The sequence below is a fragment of the Lates calcarifer genome, linkage group LG20 (assembly GCF_001640805.2).
Source record: "Lates calcarifer isolate ASB-BC8 linkage group LG20, TLL_Latcal_v3, whole genome shotgun sequence".
NCBI classification, from domain to species: domain Eukaryota; kingdom Metazoa; phylum Chordata; class Actinopteri; family Centropomidae; genus Lates; species Lates calcarifer.
In genome coordinates this window covers 8398196-8426130 of record NC_066852.1, presented here as the reverse complement: position 1 = coordinate 8426130, position 27935 = coordinate 8398196, and the positions used below count along the sequence as shown (strand labels likewise).

Sequence of the window (27935 nt, the reverse complement as noted above, 5' to 3'; positions counted from 1 at the left end):
GTTATGTAACCCAGATGTAGATGATATTCCGCTGCTCTATCACTTCCCCACAAAGTCCCAGTTTGTGGTCAAGGCTATTTGAAGAGAATAATCTGAAAGTGGAAAACCAACACAGCATGCTGGCATGAAAGCACCAAGATAGTAATGCATAGTTTGAGTGAGTTCAACAATGACATCACTTGTGTTTCCGTTGCTGACTAGCGTGAGCTGTTAGTGTTGGCTGTACCACACTCCAGAGGGTTAAACGTGAGGGGAGTCAGTGACTGTCCAAGCCTCTCTCAGAGCACCCTAAACAGCAGTCTGTCAGCATTCCTTCTGGGTGCCAAGGTATTTACTTTGGACAAGAGAGGGAGGCACTGTGAGGGACTGCTTCTAATTAGGAGCAGCCAGTCAGGAGGTCATGGCCAATTGGAACGGGTCTCCTAGATACACAGTCCTCTCCTGAGGGTTGCTGGTCAGTACAGCAAGCACAGTCTAGCTTGGGTTTAGTTGTTTTTGGAGTGTGCAACAAGGTCAGCGCATGGCTGTGCTGAACCAGTTATTCCACCTGGGGTAGAACTAATAAATGGCTGGTGGCAGCATTGTTGTCACATGTTTAAAGGAAGCGTCCCACTGTTTGAAGTCAACAGAATATAAAGCTCTAAAATGGCCATAGAGTGGCTTTGGAGCATTTGAAAACATTGTTGTGAAAAGCATGCAGTGCCTCAGAAGTTTTCTGGAGGCTCTGATCCAATCCCTATCATTGTTGCCATTGTCCATCTCACATCTGATAAATGAGAGTTTGGCAGCCTACACACTTTCTTACAGTAGCTAAAGCACTGATTCCCTGAGCCATACCTGCTCAAGCCTGCATTCCAAGGGAAAAGTCTCTGTGATTGGCTCCTCACAGCAGAATTTAAACCAAGTAAACAAAGTGGACTGCCTCTCAGTCATCTTTTTTTTAAGATTTGTTCTCTTCTGTGCTCATTTAAGGATGCTCATTGGAGTTCCTCACACTTCCATGTGGCCTGAGGATATATTACAATTATTTTTAAACCGAGAGATGTCCTATGAATGAATTAAGTTAAGTAATTTTCTCCAAAGACTCATATACAGAAAAGGCTCCTGTACCAGCAGTAAAATATTTGACAGGAGATAATAATTTTCCAACCAATTTAATATTTGTGAATAAAATTTGGACCCCGGCTCACTTAGGTCCTGGTCTGGGTCTAGGTTCCAATAAAGATCCCTACTGCTCATATCCACAAAGTGCCTGAACACCCACCTTAGATAAGACCTATTTAGCAAGTTGGATTTGTGGGACTTGGATCTGGATCACTGTGCTGTAGTGTAGCATTTATTCAAATAAACAAGTAGAGGCAGGCTGAGAAGTGGTACTGATGGCAGGGGAAAAGAAAAATGTGTGAAATGTATTTGTGAGAACATGCATACGTGCATATACAGTGGCCATGTGACACCAGCTCAAATTCTCTCAGCATGTCACATGGGACTTTTACTCTACAGCCCTGAGTGTGCATTTTCAACATAAACTCCCCAAAGGGGAAGCGGAAAACTCCCAGCAGGTTAACAGAGACGAACACATTAGTTAAACACACTTGTCTGGCAGATATACTAACCCTTTGTCTAATTCAAAAGCATGCACTTTTTATTTAATCCAACTGAGAGAACAGCCATCTATCATGCTGGCAGGCATGTGACTGGATGTATGATGATCAGTCATGTTCACTGAGAACAATCATTCACCTCCTGCTCACACAGTAGTCATTAGGAACAGGCAAGCAGCTACAAAGGGCGAAAACACAGTCTTTGTTCAAGCAAAAAAAGAAGTATTTTTCCATTTACAGTGTTTTACTTTGCTGACCACCTGTTCTGTAGAGAACAATACAATATGCTCTAAAAAGTGTATTGAATCTTTCCCAGACAGATGTGATGCTACCTCTGTTTCTGCTTAGCTACCTCTGTTTGGAAGTTACAGCTCATTGTTTGCATCAGGCTTAAATTAGGAAGACAGAAAGAGGTGTTAGTGATAACTGACATGTTACTCCTGTAACAAGTTTCCAATCAAGTGTTTCTACTCATGAAATAAGTGAATTCCTAGGATAGAAACCTTCTCATTAATTAATGGTTAATTTTTGAGACTTAAGTCTCAGTGGCATTGTAAATTTTCTAACTATGCAAGCTAAACAACTAGCAAAGGGCACAGATCCAGTCACAGAGAATAAGTCCTTAAAGTAACAAGACATGAAATCAAACCCCTTTTTACATCACTATTTTTTTCAGTGGCTGAGTCCACCATTACTGGGCAAAGTGCCTACTTACACACAAAGGATTCACAGAAAATGATGCAAGCATGTAATCCAGTATTATTGTTTGTAATTTTATCTCATTGATAGCTTCACTGTTCATTCTCCAAACACCGCTGCTAGTTCACATTTAAAACATTCAACTGGCAAAAAAACGGGTTGTCTTTAATTGTGAGGTGGTAACAGGAAACACAATTTGTCACAGAGGCTGGCACTGCATGCTCTTCATAAATAAACACATGCACCAGCACATGCTCTTTAGTTGTGTTGCTAACAAGTTAGCTGCTTAACAAGTGTTACAAATTGCTAAAAAATCAGCAAATACATGTGGACAGGAACATTAAAAAATGGAGATAATTTCATACATTGATCTCTGTTGGACAGCCTGGTTTCCTTGTTAGCAACCACATATGTGATGTAGTAAAAGGTATACACATCTGCCTGGCTTCAGTAATGCACCAACACTAATACAACCATAGCATGTGGCCTTCATTAGAGTAAAGGCGTGTGTTACAGTACTGCAAGGCCATAGCATAAAGGTATCACAACCAATATTATAACATGTCTCAAACAACTTGTTTCATCTTTGGTGATGAGACAGAATCAGACTTTGTTGTTGTCAGAGTGTATACAGTAAAATCAGAGTTTGTGTTAAGCTTTTCTAATTGAATTGAAGTGAATCAAACTCTGCATGAAGCAGGGAAGTACAACCATTAGGACCATTATTGCAACTAACACTGAAGCCTTTCTAAGAAGAAGGCAAAAAAAAAGGTCAAAAAGGAGACATGCTGTTTGTTGTTTGGAAGTGACCATGTGACTTTTGGAGACATAAAGAATTTTTTGTCAGCAGTGTTATCTCCCTGGATCTGGGGTTACAATATGGCTTTTGTAGTCATGGAGCACTGAAAGATCTAAGTCACTTTGATCCCGCTTAATAGAGTTTGGTAAATGATCTCAGTATGGGAGCTCCACCTCCAGTGCACACACACACACACACACACACACACACACACACACACACACAGTGGACACACTCACAAAGGCTCACTCATGCTTGTACACACATACATAAAGAACCAGACCGTCACACAGGTGAAAGCTCTTCTTCTTGCGGATCGTTGAGCCAAGCGTTCAAGCAGAAAAGTAGAAAATTTACTTCCAGTCTGAAGACTGCTATGTACTCACTGCTAATTCTGCTTTTGAACAATATCACTGGGCAGCTCTGACACAAATATGTCATAAACATGTAGTACAAAAACTTTTCAGCTTGTCACACAGGGGCCAAACAACTTATGGCCATTTATAACTGATGAACTTACATTGCTGGGAGGTCCTATTGCTACTTTTGTCCAAGTGGCAAACACAAAGCCATACAAAAAAAATGTCTGAGAGAGTGACTGAAGGAGCCACAGGGAGCCGGAGAGAGGGAGGGAGTTTGTCAGAGAGCATTTATCTGTGGTATGGTGATGACTCTTTTCCTCCAACCTCTCAGCAAACTAAGCGCTTCCTGCCTTTTGAGTACATGTAGCCATTTTTGTCCTTGAAACTAAAGCACATGCAATGAATTACAACCATTTTAAAGAGCTATCAAGAAACAAGAGAGGGCTGGTTAGAGGAGAAGAGGTGAGGAGGAGGAATTTGAGGCTGAGCTAATGGGAGAAAGAGGAGTGAGACAAGCAGAGATATGAGAAACTGCAGAGAAGCATCTGAGCCTTTGATGTCAGAGGGAGTAGTAAAGGCTGCTCTGGCCACTACAGGGTGGGTAGAAGTCAATAGTGACCGACTGCATGATAAAGTCAACACATACACTATCTATTAATACACTGGCCGAAATGTATTAAGTGTGTAATGATAAGACAGCAAGCACAAATTAGGTCCCAAATGATTACAAGCAGTGGGGAGTTCAATTCAACTCCACATCTCAAATTATTTATAAACAAAACTGTTTGTGGTATAATGTTAACTCCATTATAGGTAAGCTTTTATTCAGCTTTTTAAGAATAGTTTGAAAATAATTTGTCAAAACTAAAATTAGATACATGCTTATTAAACAGAAGTTTAACCATTAATCATGCCTATCTAAAAGCTAAAGATCTTTAGTAGCACTGTCAAGAACTGGCCTCTGGCCAATGAGGTTGGCAGGTTTAAGGAAAACAGATTGTGTGAGTGGGTCCCATTCTCTTTTGTAATGTACTTGGTATGATTGTTTAAGAATCTAAAATTTCCATGTAATTTTAAGAGAAAACACAAAACAATCTGGTCTAGTTTGATCAATAAGACCAAGAGTCTCCAGCCATGCTAACAGTTCTGTGAGGCTGTACTTACAAAGTACAGCTAAGGCTGATGATAATGTCATTAGTATTACAAGTACTGAATACAGATTTTGAAGTGATGATGGTGCTAGATGAAAAAGGTATCATCAATGTTACTATAGTTCATCCTGAGGGGGACATGAGCATTTGTACCAAATTTCTTGGCAATCCATCCAGTAGTTGTCGAGATGCAACCAAAAATGTCAACTTCATTGTGGCGTTATATGTCAGAGGACCACCAAACTTACTGGGATTCATCCTCTGGGCCCCATGAATATCTGTGACTGTTGACATATGTCAGTCTGGACCAAAGTGGTGTTTTGCCATTATGAGGACCAAGCTGCAAGCTTGAGCTAACTTTATCTAAAAAGCCTGAGAAATAAGGCAAAATTAATTATTTAATCAAGTCACTATTCAGATTTCTCCAGCATTATATAGTGCATGATTTTTAATATAGACACTGTGAGTTTAAAAATGTCATTTTTTTTTCTCCTGCTATAGGGTGCAATTGTCCTCTATTGCAACATGGTTCTCTGTAATTCTCTATAAATGTGGCCTTGATCCCCAGGGAAGGGATATTTTGGCCTTCACATCCGTTATGGATCAGCAGGCTTTCCTATGTACTCCCAGTGGATCGGTTTCAACTGGAAAGAGACAGGTGCTTCACTTGACCTGCGCTGTCAGGATAAATTCAGAAAAGGTCGCACAAGATACCCATCTCCCTGTGAATGCAAAAATGCCAAAGTACTCTCGACTATCACCGGACATTTTACATAATTGAATTCCACTGACCCTGAACGCACCCTGGCCCCGACTGGCCCCATGTCAGGTACGGTGCAATCAAAGGAAAATGTAGGTATGTGTGTGTGTACGTGTGAGTGTTTGCATGTGCTCTTTTATGGTCAGCGATGAATCATTTCTGTAACGGATGTGTGGCAATGTAATGGCATAACTTAAAAGAGCTGCATACACTGTTACTCCTTCAGTGCTCTGGTGGTTTCTCAGACAATAAAAGGGTTCAAAAAGAAGAGCGAGACAAAGCCTGTATCATTAACATTTCATTTTAGTGTGTTTATGTGTGTATGCAAGTTTTTCCACCACTCTGTCTGAGACCAATGAAGTGTGTGAATGTGAAAGAACACACACGCACACACACACACACACACACACACACACGCAGACATACACAATCAGTGGTATAGGTGGACAAGCCCTCACTTTAATGTTTAGTTTCATTATGCTGTTTGTCTCTGTTCTGATGCTCTCTTCTTCCTCCTCTGTTCTCCCCAACTCACCCTGTCTGTGGGCTGGTTCAAGGATAAGTCTAGTGGTAATGCCTTTACCATACTGCATAGTGTGCATGTGTGTACTTAGCATGTGTGCGTTTGCAAGTTCTACATGGGTATGTTGCAAAGAATGTGGAATTAATTATGTGCACAAATGAGGTAGTGAGTGGGTGAGTGAAAGAGTAATAGTGTCACAGTGTGTACTGAAGTAACAGAAACCTGCCCTGGTTATGTGCATGAGGAGAGCTATGAAAAGTAGACAAGAATGTGTTGTATAACATTCAAGAATTCCAGACCTGGTCTAATGACTTAAAAAGAAGGGGGCCGGCAGGATTAAGAGACTTGCCATGTTTCCCTTACCTGCCTCTCCCCTCTTCAGTGCTGTTGGGATGTTAAGAAACATCTCAGCAGCCATCACTTGTGGAAGAGGGTGGGCAGGACAGAACTGGCCCCTGATTCCTGTGCTGCAGGCTGCAGCTTTGTTAGATCCCTGCCCAATAGAGACCATTAGTCCAGAGCTTGTCTGATAGCTTGGACACACGTGGGGTCTGTTCAAGTCAAGAGCCAGAGGCAACACAGAATTTAAGTCTCACATCACTCAAAGGTGGAGATGATAGAAAAGCAATAGCAGGCAGGCTGAGCTGATGACCATATGGAAATACAAAAGACAAACACATCTTGACAACAACAAATCTGTGTGAGTTGGCTACAAAAAGGAATATGAATAATCTTTGAATTAACAGCACTGAGCATGTTTCTCATGTTATATACTGGGTTTAAAGTTGATGATTGACCCTAAATGCCTCCCTTTCTATACAAGAAAGAACTTAATCATAGAAAAGTCTATCTTCTTTCTAACAGGCACTGTGGCAAAGCAGGCGGAAATTGTGAGCTTCTAGCGATTTCATTCATTCCTTTATGTAACTGCCAGTGTCACCACAAGCCAGATAGGATGGACTGGGGACGTGATTCTACTGCTGTGTATCTTGAGGTCTCATATGGTGTCCATACTAGTGGACATGGTAGAGCTTTGCATGCCAGACATGATCACTGTGAATGTGAACTGAGGATTGCAGCAGAATTCAGAGCAGGCCCCTTCCAGTCTGCTGCTACTCTCACTGTTATTATATTATAAGGGGAGTGAGTGAATCTGTTTGCCAAATGTTGGAATTTATTACCTAAAACCGTGCTCCAGATTCATTAACGAGTAAATGACTGAAGTAAATAAAAGTGACAGCAAAACATAAAGTTTAATGTGAAAATTTAGCACTTGTCATTAACACTAATCCGATTTTCAGCCATTTTACTGACAAGATGATCCTTTTAACATTGCAATTCATCCACACTCTCATTGCTACATATAACAAATCCACCAAAAGCATCATGGATTTTCAAAGGACATAAAGTAACTCCAAGCAACCCAGAAATGTGCAGATTTTCATTATTTCATTATTTTTAAGTCTGAATTTTCACCTGTCTAATCAAGCTCTCACACAATTAAGAATTCAGAGAGTTAATATCAAAGAAAAAAAAACTCCAGGCTCCTGCTCACACTTCAAAATATACATGTCACATATGCAAACTATGCACGGCAGCGACCCCAGCAATGTAAAGCAGTGAGGAGCCCCGAGGAGCCCTGGACAGGATGTTATCTCATCCAGAGATAGGAAGCATGGACAAGAAATCTAGAGGGAGGGGGAGGAGAGGGCCCATATGGGAAGTGCAGTGTAAACAGTCTCGGTTTTTAATCATCCCAGCTCACGTTCGGAACTGGACTCTCTTTGATGTTCTCCCTCAGCGCCCCCCTCCGCCCTCCCATCCCTCGCTCCCAAACGGCCGTGCTGAGGGCCAGCCGGGGGAAATGTGCAGATAGTGTCCTCGGACGGCTGAGGGAGGCATTCAGTACCTTGTGGGACACGGAGAAGGGAGACGAAAGAATGTGAAGTGCAGAGTTAACTGGTATTCAGTCAATTGCCTGGCCTGCCTTAATTATAGCTGATGTATTTAAGGGAGCTCTCAAAGGTCAATTCAACATTTCAAAGCACAAAGACCCAAAAATACAGCGTGAGGAAGAAAAGAAAGTCAAGGCGGCTTTAAGCAAAAATAGGTGGAGCTTTTACGATGTCCTTTAATTGGGCACAATGCCCATTGGAGGATAAACTCCAACTCCTTCTCTAAACAGAGGCCAGAGGACAGTTGACAATCCTTTCAAGTTTAAAGTTATCCCATAAGCCTTTGCACTTCTCCTCTGGTCACTATGCAAGATTCATTCTGGAGGGGGGAGAGAGAGTCAAAATTCCTCTGTATTTGTATTTGTCCAAATAGTGCTGGCCAGACCCCAGCCAGTGTTCCAATGAACGTGTTCATTCAGAGGACAGGGCATACTTCCAGGAAGATCACAGTTTAATAGATCAGAGGGATTCGTACCAAAGCAAAGTCTCATGACTTGAATACACTGATGAAGACTGGTAACTTTTTCTATACCCTCTACTCTGAGCTTACATGCATTAACAAACATGATCTCGTGGTATATAACAGAAATAGCTCCTGCTCCACTTTAACAAAATCCAGTATTACCAAAAGGCTACAAAATGTACATCTGTACTGTTTTATCAGCACAGTAAAGATGAATCTTTTTCAGTGTCACATTACCAGTACAAAACTCCTATGGTCTTCTAATGCTGGATGTTGGTTTCCTATATGCCAACCTTGAAAATTTTAAAAAAGCAATAACAGCATGGCAACATTTTAATGAAGATCAGCATGTGGTCAAAATAACAAGTGATAACTGCAGCTTATGAAAACTGGCTGTGATGCTTCAGCGAGGTCCAGAGCAAAATATGGGGTAACTTCTGAAACTCCTACAGTAATAACAGAAATAACAGGAATTTAGCCTCATAGAAGACATCTTCCAATTTGGTTTTATGATTATGAGAATATATTAATAGGCCGGAATGGGTTATCAGAGGAGAGATCATGATCTGTGACAGAAAGAGGACAAAGACGTTGTGAGGCAGAGAATCAATCTATGGAACGCAACCTCCTTTCCAGCCTTCATCCCCCTCGTCCACAGGAAGACAAGAACATAAAGCGGGAACAGTAAAGCAGCCTGCAGAGGCAATGAGGACCTGTTGGAACAGGCCTAAGCTGCAACAAAGAGCATCCTGCAGCACAACACCACCTCCGTGCACTGTGGGAACAGCCTGGGAAGAGAGTCTGACAAAACTATACCTTCCTAACCTTGGACAGAACCACAATCAATAGTCTGACACGGGGAAACAAAAAAACAAAGGCACGAACAAAACCAACTCTACTGACTCTTTAGCCCGCAAAAAGAAAAAACAGGGATCTTATCAGCAGAGGATTAGGCTGTCGCCATTCTGACTGTGGCAGAGATAAAAGTATTAGATGACTATGGCACTGGTGCACTTTCCTTCACACCTTTAGGGAAATATAGCCAGTTATCACTTCTACAATCTCAATCAAGCCCCATCACCCATGTGCCAGTGTAATATGCACTATAGCTTAGAATGTACAGTGTGTTGCTGAAACTCTATTGAGACCCGGTGACAGGGGGTTAACAACTTTTAACCTGCAGATCTGTACAAAAAACTGTGCAAGATTTTATAGGGAAAAAATTAAAGATGGAAATCCCAGAAAGGTGGAAGTGTCTTTGATCTCAGCTACACTGTGTTTTGCCTCCACGAGATGTTGCCAACATCCCACACAGACACATTAAAGTCAGATTGTTTTAACTAGAGAGGAAAACAGCAATGGCTTTTCACCATCCCTAACACTGGGCTTTCTCCATGGAGAAGCCATGTAAATCCTTATCAATTATGGCAAACTGCAGCATCTGGCTCACCATTCACAAAACCTCCCACACCTGGTGAGTGAGGAGAGACAAGATCCTACAGTACCTCATATCTGTCGTCCTGTTTCTTTGGAAACGGCAAATAAATTGACGCAGCAAAGCTTTATGGCCTGGGAACCTTAATCCACTCCTGAATCCTAAATATGCACACTGAATAGACTGCATACTTTGCATTTGCAGGGTAATGACATGCTGTTTTCTAAATGGTAAAAAAACACTTTTGCTTAAATAATAAGTTTGCATGGGTCTACACATGATTTGCTGTGTTGTTTAGCAGTCTCCAACCACACCTTCATATTAAAAAAGTTGGAAGATCATTAGATGCCATAAATAGTTACTGCAAAACAAAGCAGTCACCTTAGAAAAGATACACCTACAAAAGTTGGCAACCTTAACCAAACCCATGTTTTTAAGGGAAGTAAAAATAGACTGAAAACAAACTAACCTCAATAACACCTGTATGTCATCACTATTGTTAAAGGAATTTAGATATTCTGTCATCACATGCTGAGTGCTGAGTGGAAAGGGTAGTATTGTGAGCAGCTCTTGGAAAGATACAGTGTGCTGTAACCCATGGTCACTCCAGTATTTTGATGGCGTATAGCAACAAGTACAGGTGTTAACATCATTTGGTTTATCAGACAGTGGATGCTGTGTAAACTGTTTTTTAGGTTAGGGAAACATGCAGGGCCAGCAGTCACTCCACAGAGGGATTGATGCACTGACAGACAGGACAGTGTGTTCTGAAAACTAATTGTCAAATTAATGCTTTTTACATGGAGCCCTTCTAATCTATGAGCTTTTAATGCTTAATTATTTCTTTCCAGTTGGTAACAGTAATGGTACAGATTAGTCCAGTGGATCTGTAGAGAGGTTCCTGGAGCGTAACACCATTTAACTTCATCCGCATTTTTGATTTAAATACTCTATAGGAGAACACTTAAGTAATCCTGATCTAAGCCGCATTTCCTCTGCTACAATGAAATTGTCAATGGGAGGGTTGCCTTGGACAATATGATTATCAGAGCAAGAGGTCAAAGTAAATGTATATCAAGGCACAAGGGATGGCAAGTAGTAAGGCAGTTTATTAAATACTATACATGAAGAAGAAGACCAAACATTCCCACACTGCTGTCAAGTGCAAGTCTTGACTGCAAGTCTTTTTGACCAAGGCATTGTTTCCTTAACAACTTTATAAGCTCAATTCGCTCTACAGGGGAGCCTGTAACAACGTTTGGCCCCGTGAGACAGCTGAACAACAACTCTGACAACAGGTGCCCACCAGCACCCTGCAACCCTGTCCACTGAAAACCTGAGAGAATTCCTCCTTTTAGTTGTTTGGACGTAACTGGGTGATAATGGGAAGCCCTGGTGTGATCTTAGAATGTGGATACTCTTTTATTACACCTTACCTGCATTAGTTTTCCCTCCGCGTGGCCGGCACTTCCACCCACGAACACCCCTTCCAGAGTGATGGGCTTCCCTGTAGGCTCGTTCTTCAGCAGTGTCACCTTGATGACCGCTCGGAGGGCCGGCCGCTCGGACTCCAGGCCCGGCTGGCCCAGCACCACCTGCAGGGCCGCCATGAGCAGCCACGGCCAGAGCCCGGCCAGGCGCCGCTGGGGGACGGTCATGGCCTCGGCTGTAGCGGCGGTGCCCGGCCGCACATGGTGGACTTCAAAGCAGGCAAGCACCACGGATAAACAAGAAAATATGTATATACGTCCCACTTCTTCTTTCTGCCTCGGCGACTACTGCGAAATAGATACAATCCAAAATTTTAAAGCTGGAGGACTGCCAGCATAACTCACACTCATAACTCAAACTACCATTCAGCACCAGAGTTAATATTCAAACTCTACACGTTATAGAAAAGCGTATCACCCAATGCCCACATGGAGCCAGCCCCTTCGTTACAGAAAACTGATATCTTCCGAGATAAAAACAAGCTATAGTGATAACTTTTATCCAGTGTCATTAATATGGGTGGCGAAACATTGCATGTACAAATGCACCATGAAGACACGTTGAGTTGTGTTAGAGCTTGAAGAGGGCATTGGTTTCCAACAGCCTGGTCTTCATGAGACACACAACAAATGTCCTCATTTGGAACGTGTTTGCCTTATAGTTGAACTGTTGTATCCTCTCCCAGAAGGGCAGGTCCTGGCAACAGTGTATCGATCTTCATCCGTATCCGAACTACTACTAATATTATTATCACAGTGTACACCAGTCACTGTACCTTATAATCACATTTTGTGACCGAACACGAGTTGACAAACAGCGTCAAAAGGCAGCACGTCCTGTGGGCGCCACATTTTCTGGATAAATCCACCGAAAACGCTGAAGAGCGACGACTTGAACTTCAAAGGCTGGGTTACAGGTTGCCGCCGGAAACTTAAAAGGCATGGTGACAGATAATGTGGTGCCAAAAAAGTTGGGTAATATTTTTTACAATCACGGAGTTGCGAAAAATAATCCTCGACCGTTCTACCTTATTATTAACCAAAGCAAATGGGCCGTTGCGTTTCTTCATTTATAACGTGATAATTATACTGGGTCCGAAACCAAAGCGACTTCTGTAACAGACCCATTCACTTATTTTCTACAGTCGGCACTCATTTAAAACTATTCGCCGTTTCCAAAAAAAAGGAAAGAAAAGAGAAAAAAAGGCATTCCCGAGTTCAGTGCCTCCGCTGCACTGTGAGAAATTAGATACGATCCTCCTGAGAACACCGAGCGAAAATGAATCGTTTATCAAAATCATCAACGACAACGGAGAAAAAAACACTACAAAAGTACGGAATAAAAGTGCTCCAAACTCCTCGGGGTTCCCACTTAAAGTTGATAAAAATGGAGAGACACAGTGTACTGCTATGCCACCGTCCCAAAAGTCTACCTCCCGGACTCTGTCTCGCTCCCCTGGGATCTCATTGACAGTCTCTACCTGCTCACTGTCCTGCTGCCTTCGCGTGCTGTCGGAGATTGGGCTTTCATATAACTCCGCACCCGAGCCACCAGAAAAGTACCGATGTGTTGGGGAAACGAGATTTTTGCCACCTGTCTTGTTTAAAAGAAAGGCCATGTGCCCTACTTGTGTTTAAGGTATTGTATGTTCTTATAATACTGCTCCTGACAAAAATGCAAGGTAAGAGTTCACAGCTTGTATTCTCTATTTTCAGTAAAATGTACTTTTAACAGGTTTCGCTTTGTACATCGAAATGCATTTAAATCTAAGAGTAAGTAAATAAAAAAAAAGTTCAAGAAATAAAGTAAAAGGAGTTTCTGAGTGGTACCTGAAGGCAGCATTAGATGCTGAGGGAGGAGCAGCCGCACGGCAGCAGCGCTGCAAAAACGAGTGAGTGGCTCCCTCTAGTGTACAAAATCCTACACAACCTGCAGACGCCTGCTGTACCCAGCCGCAGTGCCAGGAAGACACAATGAAATATACACTGACAATCGAAACTATTATCGACACTATATTAATTTTAATAACACGTGTCTTTGAAAGTTACATGTTTAAAAACACTGCACCTTTTAAGAGATGCAATGCAAAATAAAAAGGTGGGGAAAATACCACCACCATCTCTACCACAAAGCAGTTACTAGTAGATACATTTTAATATTTTCCTAAAATAATTTATATTCTCCCCCATTTACTGTAACTTACTATGACAAGCAAGTTATATAATTAAAATGTAAGTCAAAATGTGCATCTCAAAATGGAGAGAGGCTGAGTTTAGGTAGGTTTCCTGCTGCAAATATGTGTAATCATACTATAAATCACAATTCTTTAAAAACATCACAAGTTGGAAAAACATGTTATAAAATAAGGTGTAAAAATCTAGGTAAATGTAGATCTTTCTTTACATTTTTTTAAGTGCACTGTGGTACAAGTAATTCTAATTCTTAATAAAAATGTACATTTTGCAAAATGTTTAAAATAAGATTTAAATTAAAACATACCAACACAACAATCATTAAAGTGCATAATGAAGCCTGGTGAAAACTTCACTATTACACATCACATCCTCAAGACTCCCTGTCACATGCCAATCAAATCAACATGTTGAGATCTAAAATGAAAAATATAACCAACAGTTAGTAAAGCTGTTGCAGTTATGACTAGCAAGCATACGTTCATTTGAATTACTTTCATCCCAGTAGTTGCACTCTAAATGTGCTGCATAAATGTTCAGTAATGTCTTACCTAAAGATTTGGTGTCCTGCTGTTGCTGTTAAACCTGACTGGGATCAGTCACTCTCGCTAACCTTGACACCTTCAACCTCAGTGTTTCCATCATCACTGGTAACCTTGCCATGGCACAGCGGAGACCACAGAAAATAATGTACAATTCTTCTGCTAAGCTGTTAAATATTCTCTAATAAAAGTACATACGCTATAAAATATAAGAGTAAACATAATTGATGAATATTCTATTTGCAAACAGTTGGACAGACCTCAGTCTTTCCGAGCAAAGTTTCTTGCCTTTGAAAAAGATAAAACTACACGTCTTCCAGAAATCTACAATGTATAGGCTTACCTCAAATATGGCGTCTTCAGGCATTTGCTCGGGTACTAAGACCACAGATTCCTCCTGCTCTCCACATGTGACTAGTTCAACATTGCCTGCCACAGCCATTATAATGGGTCCAGCACACAAAGGGTCACCTTTGACAGTGCTGGCAGGATTGTCACACAGCGTGGTGTTACAGGTGTTGGAGGACAGCTCTAACACAGGGCCTGCCTTCTCTGGGGTCACAACTTTAACAAAGCTGTTACTGGGTGGAGTTTGCATCACTTCATCAGCAATCTGGAAAATTGTGTCTAAATTAATGTCACATTTTTTCATCTCCTGGTTTTCCTTATTCTGTGAGTCCTGGCTTTGGTCCCCATGATACAACATATGCACAGGGTATCCTGCCTAAAATGGTGACATATGTTTAAGACACAGTACATGTTAAATATACTCATCTTTCTTGATCACATTTTTGTTGTGACCAGTCACAGATTGCATGACGTAGCAAATACATTCCAATTCACCTACCTGGTAATAACCAAGAGGAGAGAACAGCCCTGTCTGAAGCCCACTACCAGTCATAGGTGATGCCACAAGGTTTGTATGGTAGCAATGGCAAACTTCAAGAAGGAGAACAAAGGATAATATTATAAAATCACGAAATCAAAATGTACAGTTTAGGTTTAAGCTACTACTTGAGTTGCAATCTGTATTTATTTGTATTCATAATTACAAAATAATAGCTATTCAGCATACAGAACATTGCATTATGAGTACATTTTAGCTTTGGTATTTCTTTCTATGCATGTGCAATTTCACTAAAGAGATGTGAAAAAAGTGTGGTTTATAACTTGCCTCCTAACAAATTAACTGGTGTCATGCTCACCTGGGGAATAGAGGCCAGGCGGATACTGTGGATTACGAGGATTAAAAGTGGTGAAATTTGCATTTCCATGGTTTGTGTGGGCAAGTAAACCCTGCTGAATATGGCCAGCATTGGAGCTTGAGGCTACACCAGTGTAATGATGGCTTAAAGATACTGGCATCCCTTTGTCTGCAGTGAAGACAGAAGGAGAAAGAGCTGCACCGTGACCCCTTATCAGGTATCGAGGCGGGGCTGGGGTTCCACTGTGTGATGTCACTTCCAGAGCTTTATGTGGATAGTAAGGATGAGTTGACTGATGTGTGGGGCTGAGCACTGAAGTGCCTGCAGAAACTGGAAAAAACCAAAGCATGACAGCAACCTTTAAGACAGTGAAATTTAAAACATTTAATTGTGGAATTAAAATAAGTTACATAATACGTTCAAGTGAAAAGTGATACAGGATAAGGATTTTTTGTGGAGTCTGGTTGTCCCTTTCAGTCCTTGACAGGCTTAAGATAAGAGTCCAGCTTTACAGTATTATTCATTACACCACTTCCTCCCCAAAGCCATGAGAAGTCATGCAGTGGTACTTGCCTCTTTTCACAGGTTTGTCTTTGCCATCATCACCCCCACCATATCTCTGGTATCGACTTGGAGGCCGACAGTTCACGTTCAGACCGGCTTGTAGCTTGGCCTTATTGTCGACAGTGAGTCTCCTTAGACTCGCAACAAGTTCAGGGTGGTTTCTCCTGAAGTTTGGGTTGTAAAAATGATGGAACGTCCCACTGTCTCTTTTAGTTTGCTGGCCGTCTTTAGTAGCTGACTCGGCTTTCCTGAAGCCGTACAAGTTGAGCTGGCGGACAAAGCTCGAGAAGTTCGCTGTTTTAAAAGCGTCAGCGTTATCTGAGGTGGTGGTGGGACACAGGATCTGTTTCTCAAAGAGCTGTTGATCAATGATGATGACCTCTCCGAAGCTGTCCCAGCAGATGGCTTTACTGGCCGGGTTGTTCACCAAACGCCACAGTTTGGCAGGGAAATTATTAGGATTGATGCTTTCTGGGAGTGAATATTCACCAACATCCATGCTTTTGTCTGTAGAGCTGGAAACAGAGGTAATGCTGGTGAACGTAGTCTTGACATCATCTAAATATCACGCTAGCATTCAGCAATTAGCTAGTTGGCTAGCTAATAATCCATCACAACACATTTACTAACCGTTATACAATTAACTATTAAGTAGGCTACCTAGCTAAGATGGAACACTCTCATTGCGTTAACTGGCAATTGCTGACCTTAACAAATTCAAACCAGTTTATGACAAACTTAAAACCGCCGCTAAGTTAACCCTACAACATTCTTAAAACGTCTAACGTTAATGACAAAGTTAACTAAAAATTAAAATGCCGTAAATAATATTCTAGTGGTACTCAAAGTCAAGAAACTTTAAAATGCTAACTTTTAAAGTTAGCGTTAGCATTAGCTAGCACGAAGCGAACGTTAGCTCACCAACAACCAGTTCTGTAATTGCAGTTATTTTTAGCACAGTAACGTTATTTAAGGTTGCAGAAAATTCTTTCGACGTTACCTTACATATTTTTGAATTATGTTACACAAACTTACAAAGGAATATCATGATGACTATACCTGGATCGCCACAGATGACCCTCTCCTGTTCTCTCTGAGCCGTTGGAAATTCCCAAACCGTTTAAGTTGTTGGGAGTCCAAACGTTTCACCTGAGCTTAACGCTGGGGCCAACCGTCACCAGACTACAGTGCCTTTTATCTATGAACTGTGTGAGCAGCTTTATGTGTCAGTGTGGTTTAGAAAGATGCGTGATGGAAAAAAAATATTCAAGTTCAACTATGCTACAATTTAAAAATACTCCATGGCAAGTTAAAGGCCTGTATTAAAAATTATTACCTCAAATATTAGCAGCAAAGTAAAAACCATACAAAGTAAAAGTGTTCCTTACTGTCACATGTTTAGAGTATTGTTGATAAATATAATATCATCGTCAAATATAACATTACATGTTTTATTTGAAATGTTTAATTTGTAAATAGCTCTCCAACAAATAAGCCTATAATAAAAGTAGTACAATATTTGTAATGTAGTGGTTGTTAAAATATAAAATAACATACATTTCTCATTCAGCTACTTTCCTTGGAAAAATGATAGATAGATAGATAGATAGATAGATAGATAGATAGATAGATAGATAGATAGATAGATAGATAGATTGCACCTGTGCATTTTCTACTCTGATATATCACAATGTCTACTGTAAAAATATGCATTAAAAGAGTGACAGAGGGTGCTGTAGTTAAAATGTACTTTAGTAAAAGTAAACTGAACATCGTTTAATTTTAATGTATTTGGGTAACATTCCTGAATTGTATAAAACACAGTATTGTAACAAATGGCTAAATAAATAAAACTGTGTCATGTAAATAAATGATTTAATTAGATTAGTAGTAAAAGTAAATTTGAAATTATGTGAATGTGTTTCTAATAATAATAATGATGATCAAATAGTAGTGGGGTAGTAATAGATAAAATTCAATTTTAGTTAAAAAGTAAGGGTATATAAGGAATGTCTGATTTTCTTACTTTGCACAGAAATCTGCATCTTGGCTTTTATATTTGACTATTTAGTATATTAATATTATTGGAAAGTTTTGGCAGAGATGTTTGAAATACGTGAATAAAATCGCTGTCCGCATATTCAAGTCAAGTTCTCCGAACGAAGTGGAACAAATATACAATTTCTAACAATACAAAACAACTTAAGCGTAATTACTGTAATTGAGCTCACAAGGTTACATGATGGAGATTGAGATTTTTATACAGGCACTACACCGACACCTCGGTGCTGGTCCCTTGTAGGTCCTCATCGGTGACGTAATTCCTCAGCGACAGAAATACATTCAAAACACTGATCTGTTAAGTTTGATATTTCTACAGTATTTTACCCCAGGAATTTAACACAATGGCGTTGGAAACTGTCCCCAAAGACCTACGCCATCTGCGAGCGTGTCTTCTTTGTTCGCTGGTGAAGGTAAATTGTGAACTCCGGGACAGAAACGATCGAGCTAGCTTCTCTGCTAATGCGTCTTTGCGCAGCGTTTTTCTTCTCTTGTATCAAACGCACGAAGCTAAGGTTTAAAATGATGATTTCATGGCGACATTTGTTTACTGAATACCACCGAAAGACTGACGGAACCCTTCATGTGATATGATGGTTGATCATAGTGTGTTCGTCTTGCAACAAGCTAAGTCATTGTAGCTAAATTCAAACACGCACCACGCTTGTACTTTGCATTGTTTGTTTTTTGTCTTTTGTCCTGGGTTCTTGTAACATATTACCCATTCACTCATCTCCTCTTTGTCCTCTTTAGACCATTGACCAGTTTGAATATGACGGCTGTGACAACTGTGAGTCTTACCTCCAGATGAAGGGGAACAGAGAGATGGTTTATGAATGCACAAGTTCATCATTTGATGGGTAAACATCGACGTAGCACTGATCATCCAAAAATTTCACATATATTGGTTATGTTTACCATTACTGTCTTTGTGTTCACAGTGTGATAGCCATGATGAGTCCTGAAGACAGCTGGGTAGCTAAATGGCAGAGGATAGGTAAGGGTGTGTGCGTGTACTTAAAGGTGCAGTAATACATGTCTGACAAGTTGGAAGCAGAAGAACTCCAAAATCAAGGGCTCACACTCATACACACTCATACTGTTACAGGTAGCCAGAGTAATAATTGCAGACTCACACATCCAGTAGACCTAAAGCAACATTATCATCCTGTTGGAGTCAAGTTTCTGACCACCTGGCGAATGAAGCTCAGTATTCACTGAAATTATAATCCTGGTTTGGCCTCCACTGCCCAGTTCTGAAGTTGCTACATATTCCACTTTTTCACCAGCCTGTCCCTAGTTGTATTTGTCTGCTGTCTGGTTCTAGGCAGGTAGCATAGAGTGGGTCTATTATATGTTGTTTTCTTAAAACAGCTGCCGGCTGTTACTGGGACGACAGGAAATGTGGGTCCTTAAAGCTAAAAGTGTGAGCTGAAAGAGGCAAAAAAAAGTTGAAATTCTGTGTGGGTGTATAACTCAACATGTTGTCAGTCAGGACACGATTTTCTTTACATGTGAATTGAATTGCTATGTGAATGATAACACTTGTGTATATTTTGTGCTTCAACCCACAGGCAACTTCAAGCCCGGTGTATATGCTGTGTCAGTGACAGGCAGACTACCTCCAGGTTTCTAACTCTACTGCCTCAATATTATAACAAATTACACACTGTTTTCCTGATTGGAGTTTCTTCCTAGTTTATGTTGCTAATTTTTTTCTCCTTTTCTGAAGGTGTCGTGAGAGAGCTGAAAAGCAGAGGAGTGATATACAAATCCAGAGATACAGCAGTGAAGACTTAAAACCAACTGTTTCCAGTTTACATCATCTGATTATACAGTGTACAATACTGCAGCACCAACTCCAGGAAGAAGTTACAATAGTGGGACTCTTCAATTCTTGTTTTTTGTTGTGATTATATATATTTGCATGGGTGATCCAGGGGAGAAAAAGCAGATATTTCTTATTTCTTTGAATAATCGAAAAAAAAAAATAAAGGTCTGTTTTATAAGAAGAATGAGTAATTGTCGTAATATTCCTGTTTATTTTGATTTAAACAATGAGATTATGGGAATGTGTCATTATCTTTTAAGGGAACACTCCAGTAAGTCTCAAAGCAGACTGTTATTCAGTACAAGTCAGTGACTCATCTGCTCAAAATGCTGCATTGAGAGAGGTAACTCCCCTCTTTGACTGGGAGAATAACAGACTCAGCACAGTGAGGCAGACTGCAGGATGACACAGCATTTACTGTCCCTACAACTGACTGACCTCACCACGCTTAATCTCAAAAGGCAAAATGGTGGAGTCATGTAAGAGTACAGACATATCTTCATTCACAAATGGTCAGTCTAGACTGAAATACCACAATATATTTGTACAAACTTTATTCAGTGTCCCAGTGAGTCACTGTCAAATAACTGCACTCGCAAAATACTGAACAAATGACTGATTTGAAACACAAGAGACAATGGACTAGACTGAAATCATTTTTGGTTTGAACAAATACTAATGAAACATTCCTGTACTCATCCATTTGGACCACAAGATGGTGCCTTTCACTGAATTACATGCAGCACCACTCATAGCCAGTAGAGGGAACTACAAGTTAAACTATTAGTAGAGAACTGCCTGTCAGAAGTAGTGTCTCCTGTTAGATTTTAAAGTTCTTTTCAGTTCCAGTAACTGCCGTGGCTACTGTTTCATTGTATAATAGTCTGTACAGAACAACAGGTTTATAAGTTGTCATCCTGTGCTGCTGTGTGTATTGGGTGTAGCATCCTACTGTTGGCTTATATTACTGTTTAGGAAGAACATTATTATTGCCAGAGGGTCAGGGCATTGTCTAATTTCACTGCTATCTGATGGAGTGGGGTCATACATACTGAGGACTTTTTAAATCTCTGTAAGTGAGCACAGTATGCTCTTGCTGTTGTCTTATTAGATGTTATTAGCTGGTGTTTCGTTACACAGGCACCTGGTGCAAAGGCATGGTTAGTGAAACCACACTGTGATATAAAAAAAGGCTGAGCTTATGTTTTAGTAGAGTGAAGCAGATGACTTTATCTCAGGATCTTCTATCACACTACCAGATTACAACTCACTGGGCACCCATGATAAAAATAAAAAGAAGAAAAGAAAGTAACATGTACTGCTGGCAAAAATAAATGCCAAATACTGAGGTGAAAAGAGCCTAAGAAGGTAAATGTATCTGTGATATGATATACAGGGAAGCTGTCCCAGTTTCATGCATGCAGGAACTTTTCTCACTTTACATCTGTGAACAAACCACAATGGGTCCACAGAGGGAGAGATGTTGAACGATGTGCATCATATTGCACTGATTCCACACAATTATTACTTGTTTTTTACTGTCATGGACAAGGAAGCAACATCTATGTTGAATAATTTGAATGCATCAGGAGTTCCTTTGATCTATTCTCAAATGCACTCTAACTAGGTCATATGTCAAACTGCAACTCAAGAGAAACACAAGGCTGAGCGCTGCATCCTCTGCCTGCACTACAGGAAGTGTACGAGTACTGCATGTACATCAGTCTTGGCCCCTTTGCAGGCAATGACACTGTAACTTGATTTCCATTAGAAGCAGGTTACAACAATGTGTGAGAACTCTCTATTACCACAGAGACAGTTAGTCTGCTTCTGTCCCTTCATCTTTTTCAGGTTGTGCTTAACAGTGAAATAGTTTCCTGTACTAAAAGACAGTAGTTTATGAAAGTATCAAAAATAAAAGATTATGGCAGAGATACTTCTGTACAAGTACATGTCCTGTATTTAAAATCATACCTAGATAAAAGAATAGAAGTATAGGCAGAAAAATCTATTTCAGGTATGAAAGGTAAAAATGAATAATTAATCAGCACAATGATGTGCGTCTGTTATATTACGATGTATCTATCAATCCATCTAACTGTACAAAACCATCACACTACAGATGATGAATTTAGGAAACTAGCTCTGATTAAAAAACTAAGTTCTAAATCTAAATGTGATAAGGTTCTGAAATAGTTACACATCTCCGTCACTGCCATTTCATTATTACACACAGAGTCAGTAATTTATCAGTTTATCAAAATCACTAATTTCACTGTATAGGAAGATTAGCAGTAACTGTTAATGACAGTAAAGCAATGAGGATTTTTTTTCCTTCTGCTGCCACAATGAGGACAAAGGTCAAAGACTCCATTATAGCCTTAAAGCCTTTATTAGCCCGTGTTTTGACTGCTCTTTTTATATTTCATTTTCAGCATTCATTTGTCTGCTATTTTATTTTTTACACCATTCTTCCACTCATCCCATTTTCTACTATTGTGTGTGTGTGTGTGTGTGTGTGTGTGTGTGTGTGTGTGTGTGTGTGTGTGTTTGTGGTGATGCTAGAAATGTCTTTGTAAAACTTACAGTTTTGACCAAAGTGATGGTTTGACAAATTTGTCTTATTCCCAACTATGTTTAGACACCAATGTGTATAAATACTGCACCTTCACAGTAATACTCACCCAGCTTTTTGGCACATTTCACATTTGATTTGTTCTCAGTGCACATGACCAACACATAAAAACTAATCACACTTTGCCCATGTAAAGCACCTCATAAGTTTGTTAACTGTATAAATAGTTTTAGTTTTATTACTGACATTATGAATGTTGTTTTATGTGATGGACCAATGTGCGTGTTCTGAACCTGTGTGACATGTAGCCATATAAACTTCATTTTACTGACATTCACAGTGAGTTTTTACTATAAAGAAAAGGCAACCAGTCATTATTTAAACTGACAGTCACTGTGTGCGTGTAGGTTGTACCTTTGTTAATAAAAACAAGTTGTCGTTGAAATAGCTCTTAAATACAGAGACCTAGTAACTCATTCATTTTATAAGGACCAATGCTTCCTCTTATTTTGGAATTATGAAATATACTTAAGCACAGTTAGCCTGAACCCCAAAACTAAGACATGCAAATCAATTATCACTGTTATTCAGATGCACAGAGTGATAAATATTTCTCATTTGTTCCATCACAAGTGGAACAGAGACTTTATGAACAGAGAATCTATAGTGGTTGGAGACAGTTGTTAATCAAATGAGGATCAAACCACAAGTGTCTACGCCTCCATGTGGGGTTTTAACCCAGTATAGAACTGAGTGCACCTAAAGACGAGTGCTACATCCTTTAATTGTCCAGTTTTACTCCTTTTCTTCTATGTTTCACAAACAATTCCACACTAAAGAGCATTTTACATCACTTTTTTTCCATGTGATTTGAACCTGTTCTCTTTGGAAGAAGTTGAAGTCATTTCACGAGAGTTGCAAACTAAAAACAAAACCAGCTCGCTGCTGCAAGACCTTCACCACCACCGCAGGCTTTGTCAGGAAGGCTCTCAGCTCCGCCCATGCGCTCTCCTCTACACATCAAGCGTTGTAGCAGCATCTGAGCAAAGTGAAGCACACCCTTCATTTTCACACACTCAGGGACACACACAAGGCCCCGTCTGTCACGGCCTCATTGGTGCTTGCAACTTCACTGTGGCTTTTGCCCTTATTTGGATATGTCAGGGCTTTGAGCTAAAGGGAAAGTATTAGATCAGACTGAAGGTTTGCTCTGTCTAGGCAGCTCAGTGACCTCTGTTTAAAAAAAGAAGAAGCAAAAAGCAAGTGAAGGTTTCTTCACCTCAGTCTTGAAATGTGCTCTGTCTGACAGGGATAAAGTGGAGATGGGGAAGTAAGAGGATATATTTCACATGGGAGATGGACATCAGGCTACACACACTCTGACACAAACTGATGTGTGTGAGAGTGTTTCATAAGGCTGACAACACTTCCTCTCTTCTGCAGACAACAGAGCAGCTACAGAACTGAGAGCAGCTTGTCACAGTGAAGGATTTCAATTCCTTTTACACAGGGGGGCATCTACTACAGTGTTGGCATATAGAAACATACAGAATGTACGTCACATCTGACACTCTGTAACTGTGTAAGAAATACTCCATTACAAATGAAAGTGCTGCATTCAAAAAATTGTAAGTATAGAATTTTCAGCAAAACTACTTCAAGTATCAAAAAGTATTTATTCCACAATCAAATGTCTCCTGGGACTGATATATTATTCTCTACTGTTAGATGTTCAATACTGATGCGTCAGTGTATAAGCAGCATGTTACTGTCAGAGCTGCCTGAGTTGGAGCTGTGTTTCACTATAGTATCTTGTGACCTCTCCAGAGGGTCACAGGAGAAATCTGAGTGGTCGTGTGATGATTTAATGAGAGAGGAAGGAAGAAAACATTAAATTCTTCAAATCATTTGATCATTTTGTGAACTGGAAATAATGAGTAATTTGGTCTCTTTTGGGCCTCTTGCAGTTATTTAATGTGAGTGAGCCTATTCAGCAATGTCTGCACTGAGCATAGTTTATTTATAGCAACGTAACTTTATTTATATGTCATGTAGAGACAGGCTGAGGTTGAAAAAATAGTTGAAAGTGTTGACGTGGCTTTGTCTGTGTAGACTGTGACAAATAATTCAGAATGAAAATTTAAAAGTGTGAATTATTCCTATTTTCAGAGATTTCCAGGCAGAAATATATAAACATTCACTGAAAAAGCCAAGTTCGAATAAAATCGCTCTGCATGTCAACAGACTGTATGGTTTTATTTCCTACATTTCTTCTGGTGTATTTGTGCGTATAAGTAGTAAGACAGTATTTTATTTTAGAACATTGAGCTTTTGCGTTTTTATTACTCAAGTTTTGTACATTATTATAGCAGTCTGTGTCATTATTCCTGTATTTTGGTTTCCTGTCAGCTTCATACTTTGTTAAATTGACAAATGATGAATCAGACTCACATAGTTGAGTTTAGTCTGAGAAGGGGGAATACCATACATGTGGGATGAGAGCAGTTTAAAACGGTGCTAACCAAAAAGGAAAAAAAAAAAAAAAAAGTTAACAAAAAGTGGGCCTGGACTCCAGAAGGTTAAATGGCAGCATGTGAGAGCTTTAGAGGGGAAATGGTTCTTTGGTGGAACTGCTAACAGCTCATACACATCTGAACCAGGTCAAGGGGCCCTAACCCTATACTTACAGGTTTTTGTGAGTGGGTTACAAGCTGAAAAGGCTGGAAACCAGTGCTTTAATCTGTAATTATGTGTTGTGTCTTAGAAGCCTATTAATGTAAAACATTCATTTGTAAAGCTGAAATGAATAGAAGGAGTAGAAGTAGTCTCGTGACTGAAGCACAGTTCTTATAGTAAATCTGCTTTCTGCTGGTGCTCTGCAGAAGCCAGTTTAGAGCAGCTCAGGCCTGGAGCTCGCAGGTCTGGGAGGGATATAAGCCTCTGGGTGGCTCAGTGGTTTCGACACCCGGCTGTGGCCTAGGAGGAGCTTGGAGAGCGCAGGCAGCAGGGAGGGGAAATGGCTGCCGGCCCAGATAAGGTCTATCACGAGGGGCAGTGCGGGCTCTGGAAGGCCCCAGCTTCAGTGTGCTCTTCACACAGGGAGTTAGGATCACTTCCTCACTGGCACATGCACAGAGGACTGAAAGCTTGTGGTGGGATGAAGGCCGGTGGATTCTCCCATCAGCAGAGGCTGGTGACTCAATTAGCTGCAGAGGGCAGGGATTAGCACAGTGCAGGGCAGGGGTCAGGAGATTGGAAGGTTGAAGGCTGAAGAAATGTGTGGCGTTTAAAGACACTGTGTTATGTATGTAACTGGAGCATTATAAGTGACACTCACATCTATCTGGTTCACCAGCTGACATCACCTCCCTTCATCTTTTTGTATGAATTCTGTATCATAACTGTGTCATCTGGAATACCTTTGTTGTGTGCTGAACTAACACACACACACACACACACACACACACACACACACACACACACACACATTTACCTACGGTATGTGTAGGGATATGTTTCACACATCCACTACCTTCAAAGGTATCGATGTCACAATGACGTCCGCTCCTTTTCTCCTGCAGGAGCAGATGTCATGGGAATTATAGTTATTGACTATGTAGTAGCTATATATGTGACCACGTCACATCTCTCCACACACACATGCCCATGCTGTTTATACTTCTCAGTGGGAAAGTGTGTGTGAACGTATCTGAGTCACCACATACAGAACTTTAATTCAGCTGTGGAAAATAACTGAGTACATTTATTCAAGTGCAGTTCTGAGGCACTTTAACCCTCTGCTCTGAGAGGGAAATATTCTACAATATTCTACTTCACTACATGAATGTGACAGCTACAGTTACTAAATACTTCTTAAATAATTTAAAAAGTGTGTAGTTGTCACATGTCAGACATGAGTTGTTGGCAGTTTCACCAAAACTGTTGGAAGATCAAAATCCCACATTTCATAAAACAAATCAAAAAAATCATTTCAAAGCCAAAAAATTAAGATAAAGTTATAGAACTTTTTTCTTCTTTCTTCTTCCATTAATCATCTCACGACACCTCAGATTTGTCTTGTGAGCCTTTGGAGGCCCCTGACCCTGTTTGGAAACCACTGCACTAAACGACATATATTAACTGTATCCAAAGTAGATAAAACCAGCTCGAACTCAGGCAGTTACAAAGGTAAAATGCTGCTTACACACGAATGCATTTGTATAAAAAAATCAAATAATCTCATATCTAGTCATAAAATCAGTCACAGGGACAAAATAAATATTTTTCCTTTGATACATTTTATAGGAAGAATTACACAGATATGACAGTTAGTGTGAGTACTAAAACACAAAGGGAGAGAAAAATATTCATATATCACCTCAGGTCCCCCATACTGCAGTTATAAGCAGTGAGAAACATTTAATAAATAGTTTATACCACATTATAATGTTGCTATAAACAGATCATATATGAACATGAATAAGTGTTAATTAATGTACAGTGTCTGTTAACAATTCTAACTTCTCTATGAAGACACATTTTATATTATCACAACTGTGTTTCACTATATTGTCTGTTTACATGTGTTATAGTACAGTACAGTATATTGACATTAATAAACACTATCATCTTCTCATTATAATGTATTATAAACTATTTATTTAGTATCTACTTGTGTTTGTGTTGTTCATAAATACTAACTGGTGAGACTCAGAGTAAGGTGTTTGCCTTATTGCCATGAGTTCAGTCGTCTCTGCTTGTATCTGAGCAGCCTGCAGCTTATAGAATAAACTGAACTAAACTTTATTAGTGTGTTACATTTCTTTACCACAAAAGGAAACCAAATTCTCATCACTCTGTCACAGTGCACACAGGGCTGCTCACAGCTGCTAAGTAGCACTCTGAGTGACCTACAGCAGACTGTAAAACTACCAGAGGAGCAAAAAGAAAAAAAAGAAGAAGTATTCATTGTTTCTGACAGAGAGAAGCTGGTTATCTGTTAGTCAAGGTTGTAAAAGTCTGAGTGTTTATTCTCGGTGGCGGAGGAAGTGTTCAATAATCAGATTAAGTAAAAGTATCATTAACACACTATAAAAATATTCTGCAAGTCTTTTAAAAACAGTGTTGCTCAAGTAGGACGATGGCAGTATACTCATGCAGAGCAATTAGCTGTATGTTATACTATGTAATACACTGTAGGATTTTGTGAGGAGTATTTTAACATTGTACTGTGATGTTAATATTGGGTTGATAACACTATCAACATATTTTGTATGTAAAATATGAATTTGTAAAGTGGTAACTATAGCTGTCACGTAAATGTAGCGCACAACATCTCCCTTTGAAATATGGTGGAGCAGAAATATAAAGTAGCAGACAGTGAAGTGGACATAGTCAAGTTAAATACTTCCAAATTCTATAGAAGTACAACCCTTGAGTAAATGTAATTAGCTACTGCCCACCACTACTACATATAGTGCGCTCTGATAGACATTTCGGGGCTCTCCTAGTGAAACTCACATGATGTTTCCATATTACTAAATGTCATCAGTGCAGCTTTATTCCATCATTCACAGTCTGTTGACCTGATGTCTGCGTGGGGACTTGCCCTCCAGGTTAGCTCGAGTTGTTATGAGAAACCACACACTTACAGTTGGACATTTACATTTACGGGGAATTGAAACCCGTGGCCTTTCACTTTTGAAAACCAGCAGAGAGGTTAT

General features: G+C 40.1%; 3 protein-coding genes across 8 annotated transcripts in view; 1 reads left to right on the top strand and 2 right to left on the bottom strand.

Annotated features, from left to right (window-relative positions):
- The window catches only part of LOC108893510 (E3 ubiquitin-protein ligase RNF43), a 75570-nt gene extending 62530 nt beyond the window's left edge, over positions 1–13040 (bottom strand). For 2 of the 3 annotated variants that reach the window (XM_051078371.1, XM_018691601.2), the window contains exon 1: positions 11188–13040. In XM_051078371.1, coding sequence (XP_050934328.1) covers positions 11188–11409 — 222 coding nt within the window. In that variant the 5' untranslated portion in view covers positions 11410–13040. The remainder of the gene's footprint in view (positions 1–11187) is intronic. The other variant, XM_018691600.2, reaches the window with a different exon arrangement.
- A 217-nt stretch (positions 13041–13257) lies between these two features.
- Positions 13258–17069, bottom strand: hsf5 (heat shock transcription factor family member 5). Of its 4 annotated transcripts, none has more exons than XM_018691604.2 (7): positions 16781–17069; positions 15755–16260; positions 15182–15511; positions 14824–14915; positions 14320–14700; positions 13986–14089; positions 13258–13851 (listed from the first exon to the last, which is right to left on the bottom strand). In XM_018691604.2, the coding sequence occupies exons 2-6, from the start codon at positions 16242–16244 to the stop codon at positions 14030–14032; spliced, it is 1353 nt and encodes a 450-aa protein (XP_018547120.1). In that variant the 5' UTR covers positions 16245–16260; positions 16781–17069; the 3' UTR covers positions 13258–13851; positions 13986–14029. The 4 variants fall into 4 exon arrangements, with proteins under 4 accessions (XP_018547120.1, XP_018547118.1, XP_018547121.1 ...); XM_018691602.2 differs by having other exon boundaries at positions 16805–17067; XM_018691605.2 differs by having other exon boundaries at positions 14320–14589; positions 16805–17067.
- Positions 17070–18033: 964 nt separating this feature from the next.
- Positions 18034–19828, top strand: supt4h1 (SPT4 homolog, DSIF elongation factor subunit). Its single transcript, XM_018691599.2, has 5 exons — positions 18034–18219; positions 18560–18666; positions 18748–18803; positions 19381–19434; positions 19539–19828. Exons 1-5 carry the CDS (start codon positions 18151–18153, stop codon positions 19604–19606), a joined length of 354 nt encoding a protein of 117 aa, XP_018547115.1. The 5' UTR covers positions 18034–18150; the 3' UTR covers positions 19607–19828.
- The last annotated feature ends 8107 nt before the right edge of the window (positions 19829–27935 follow it).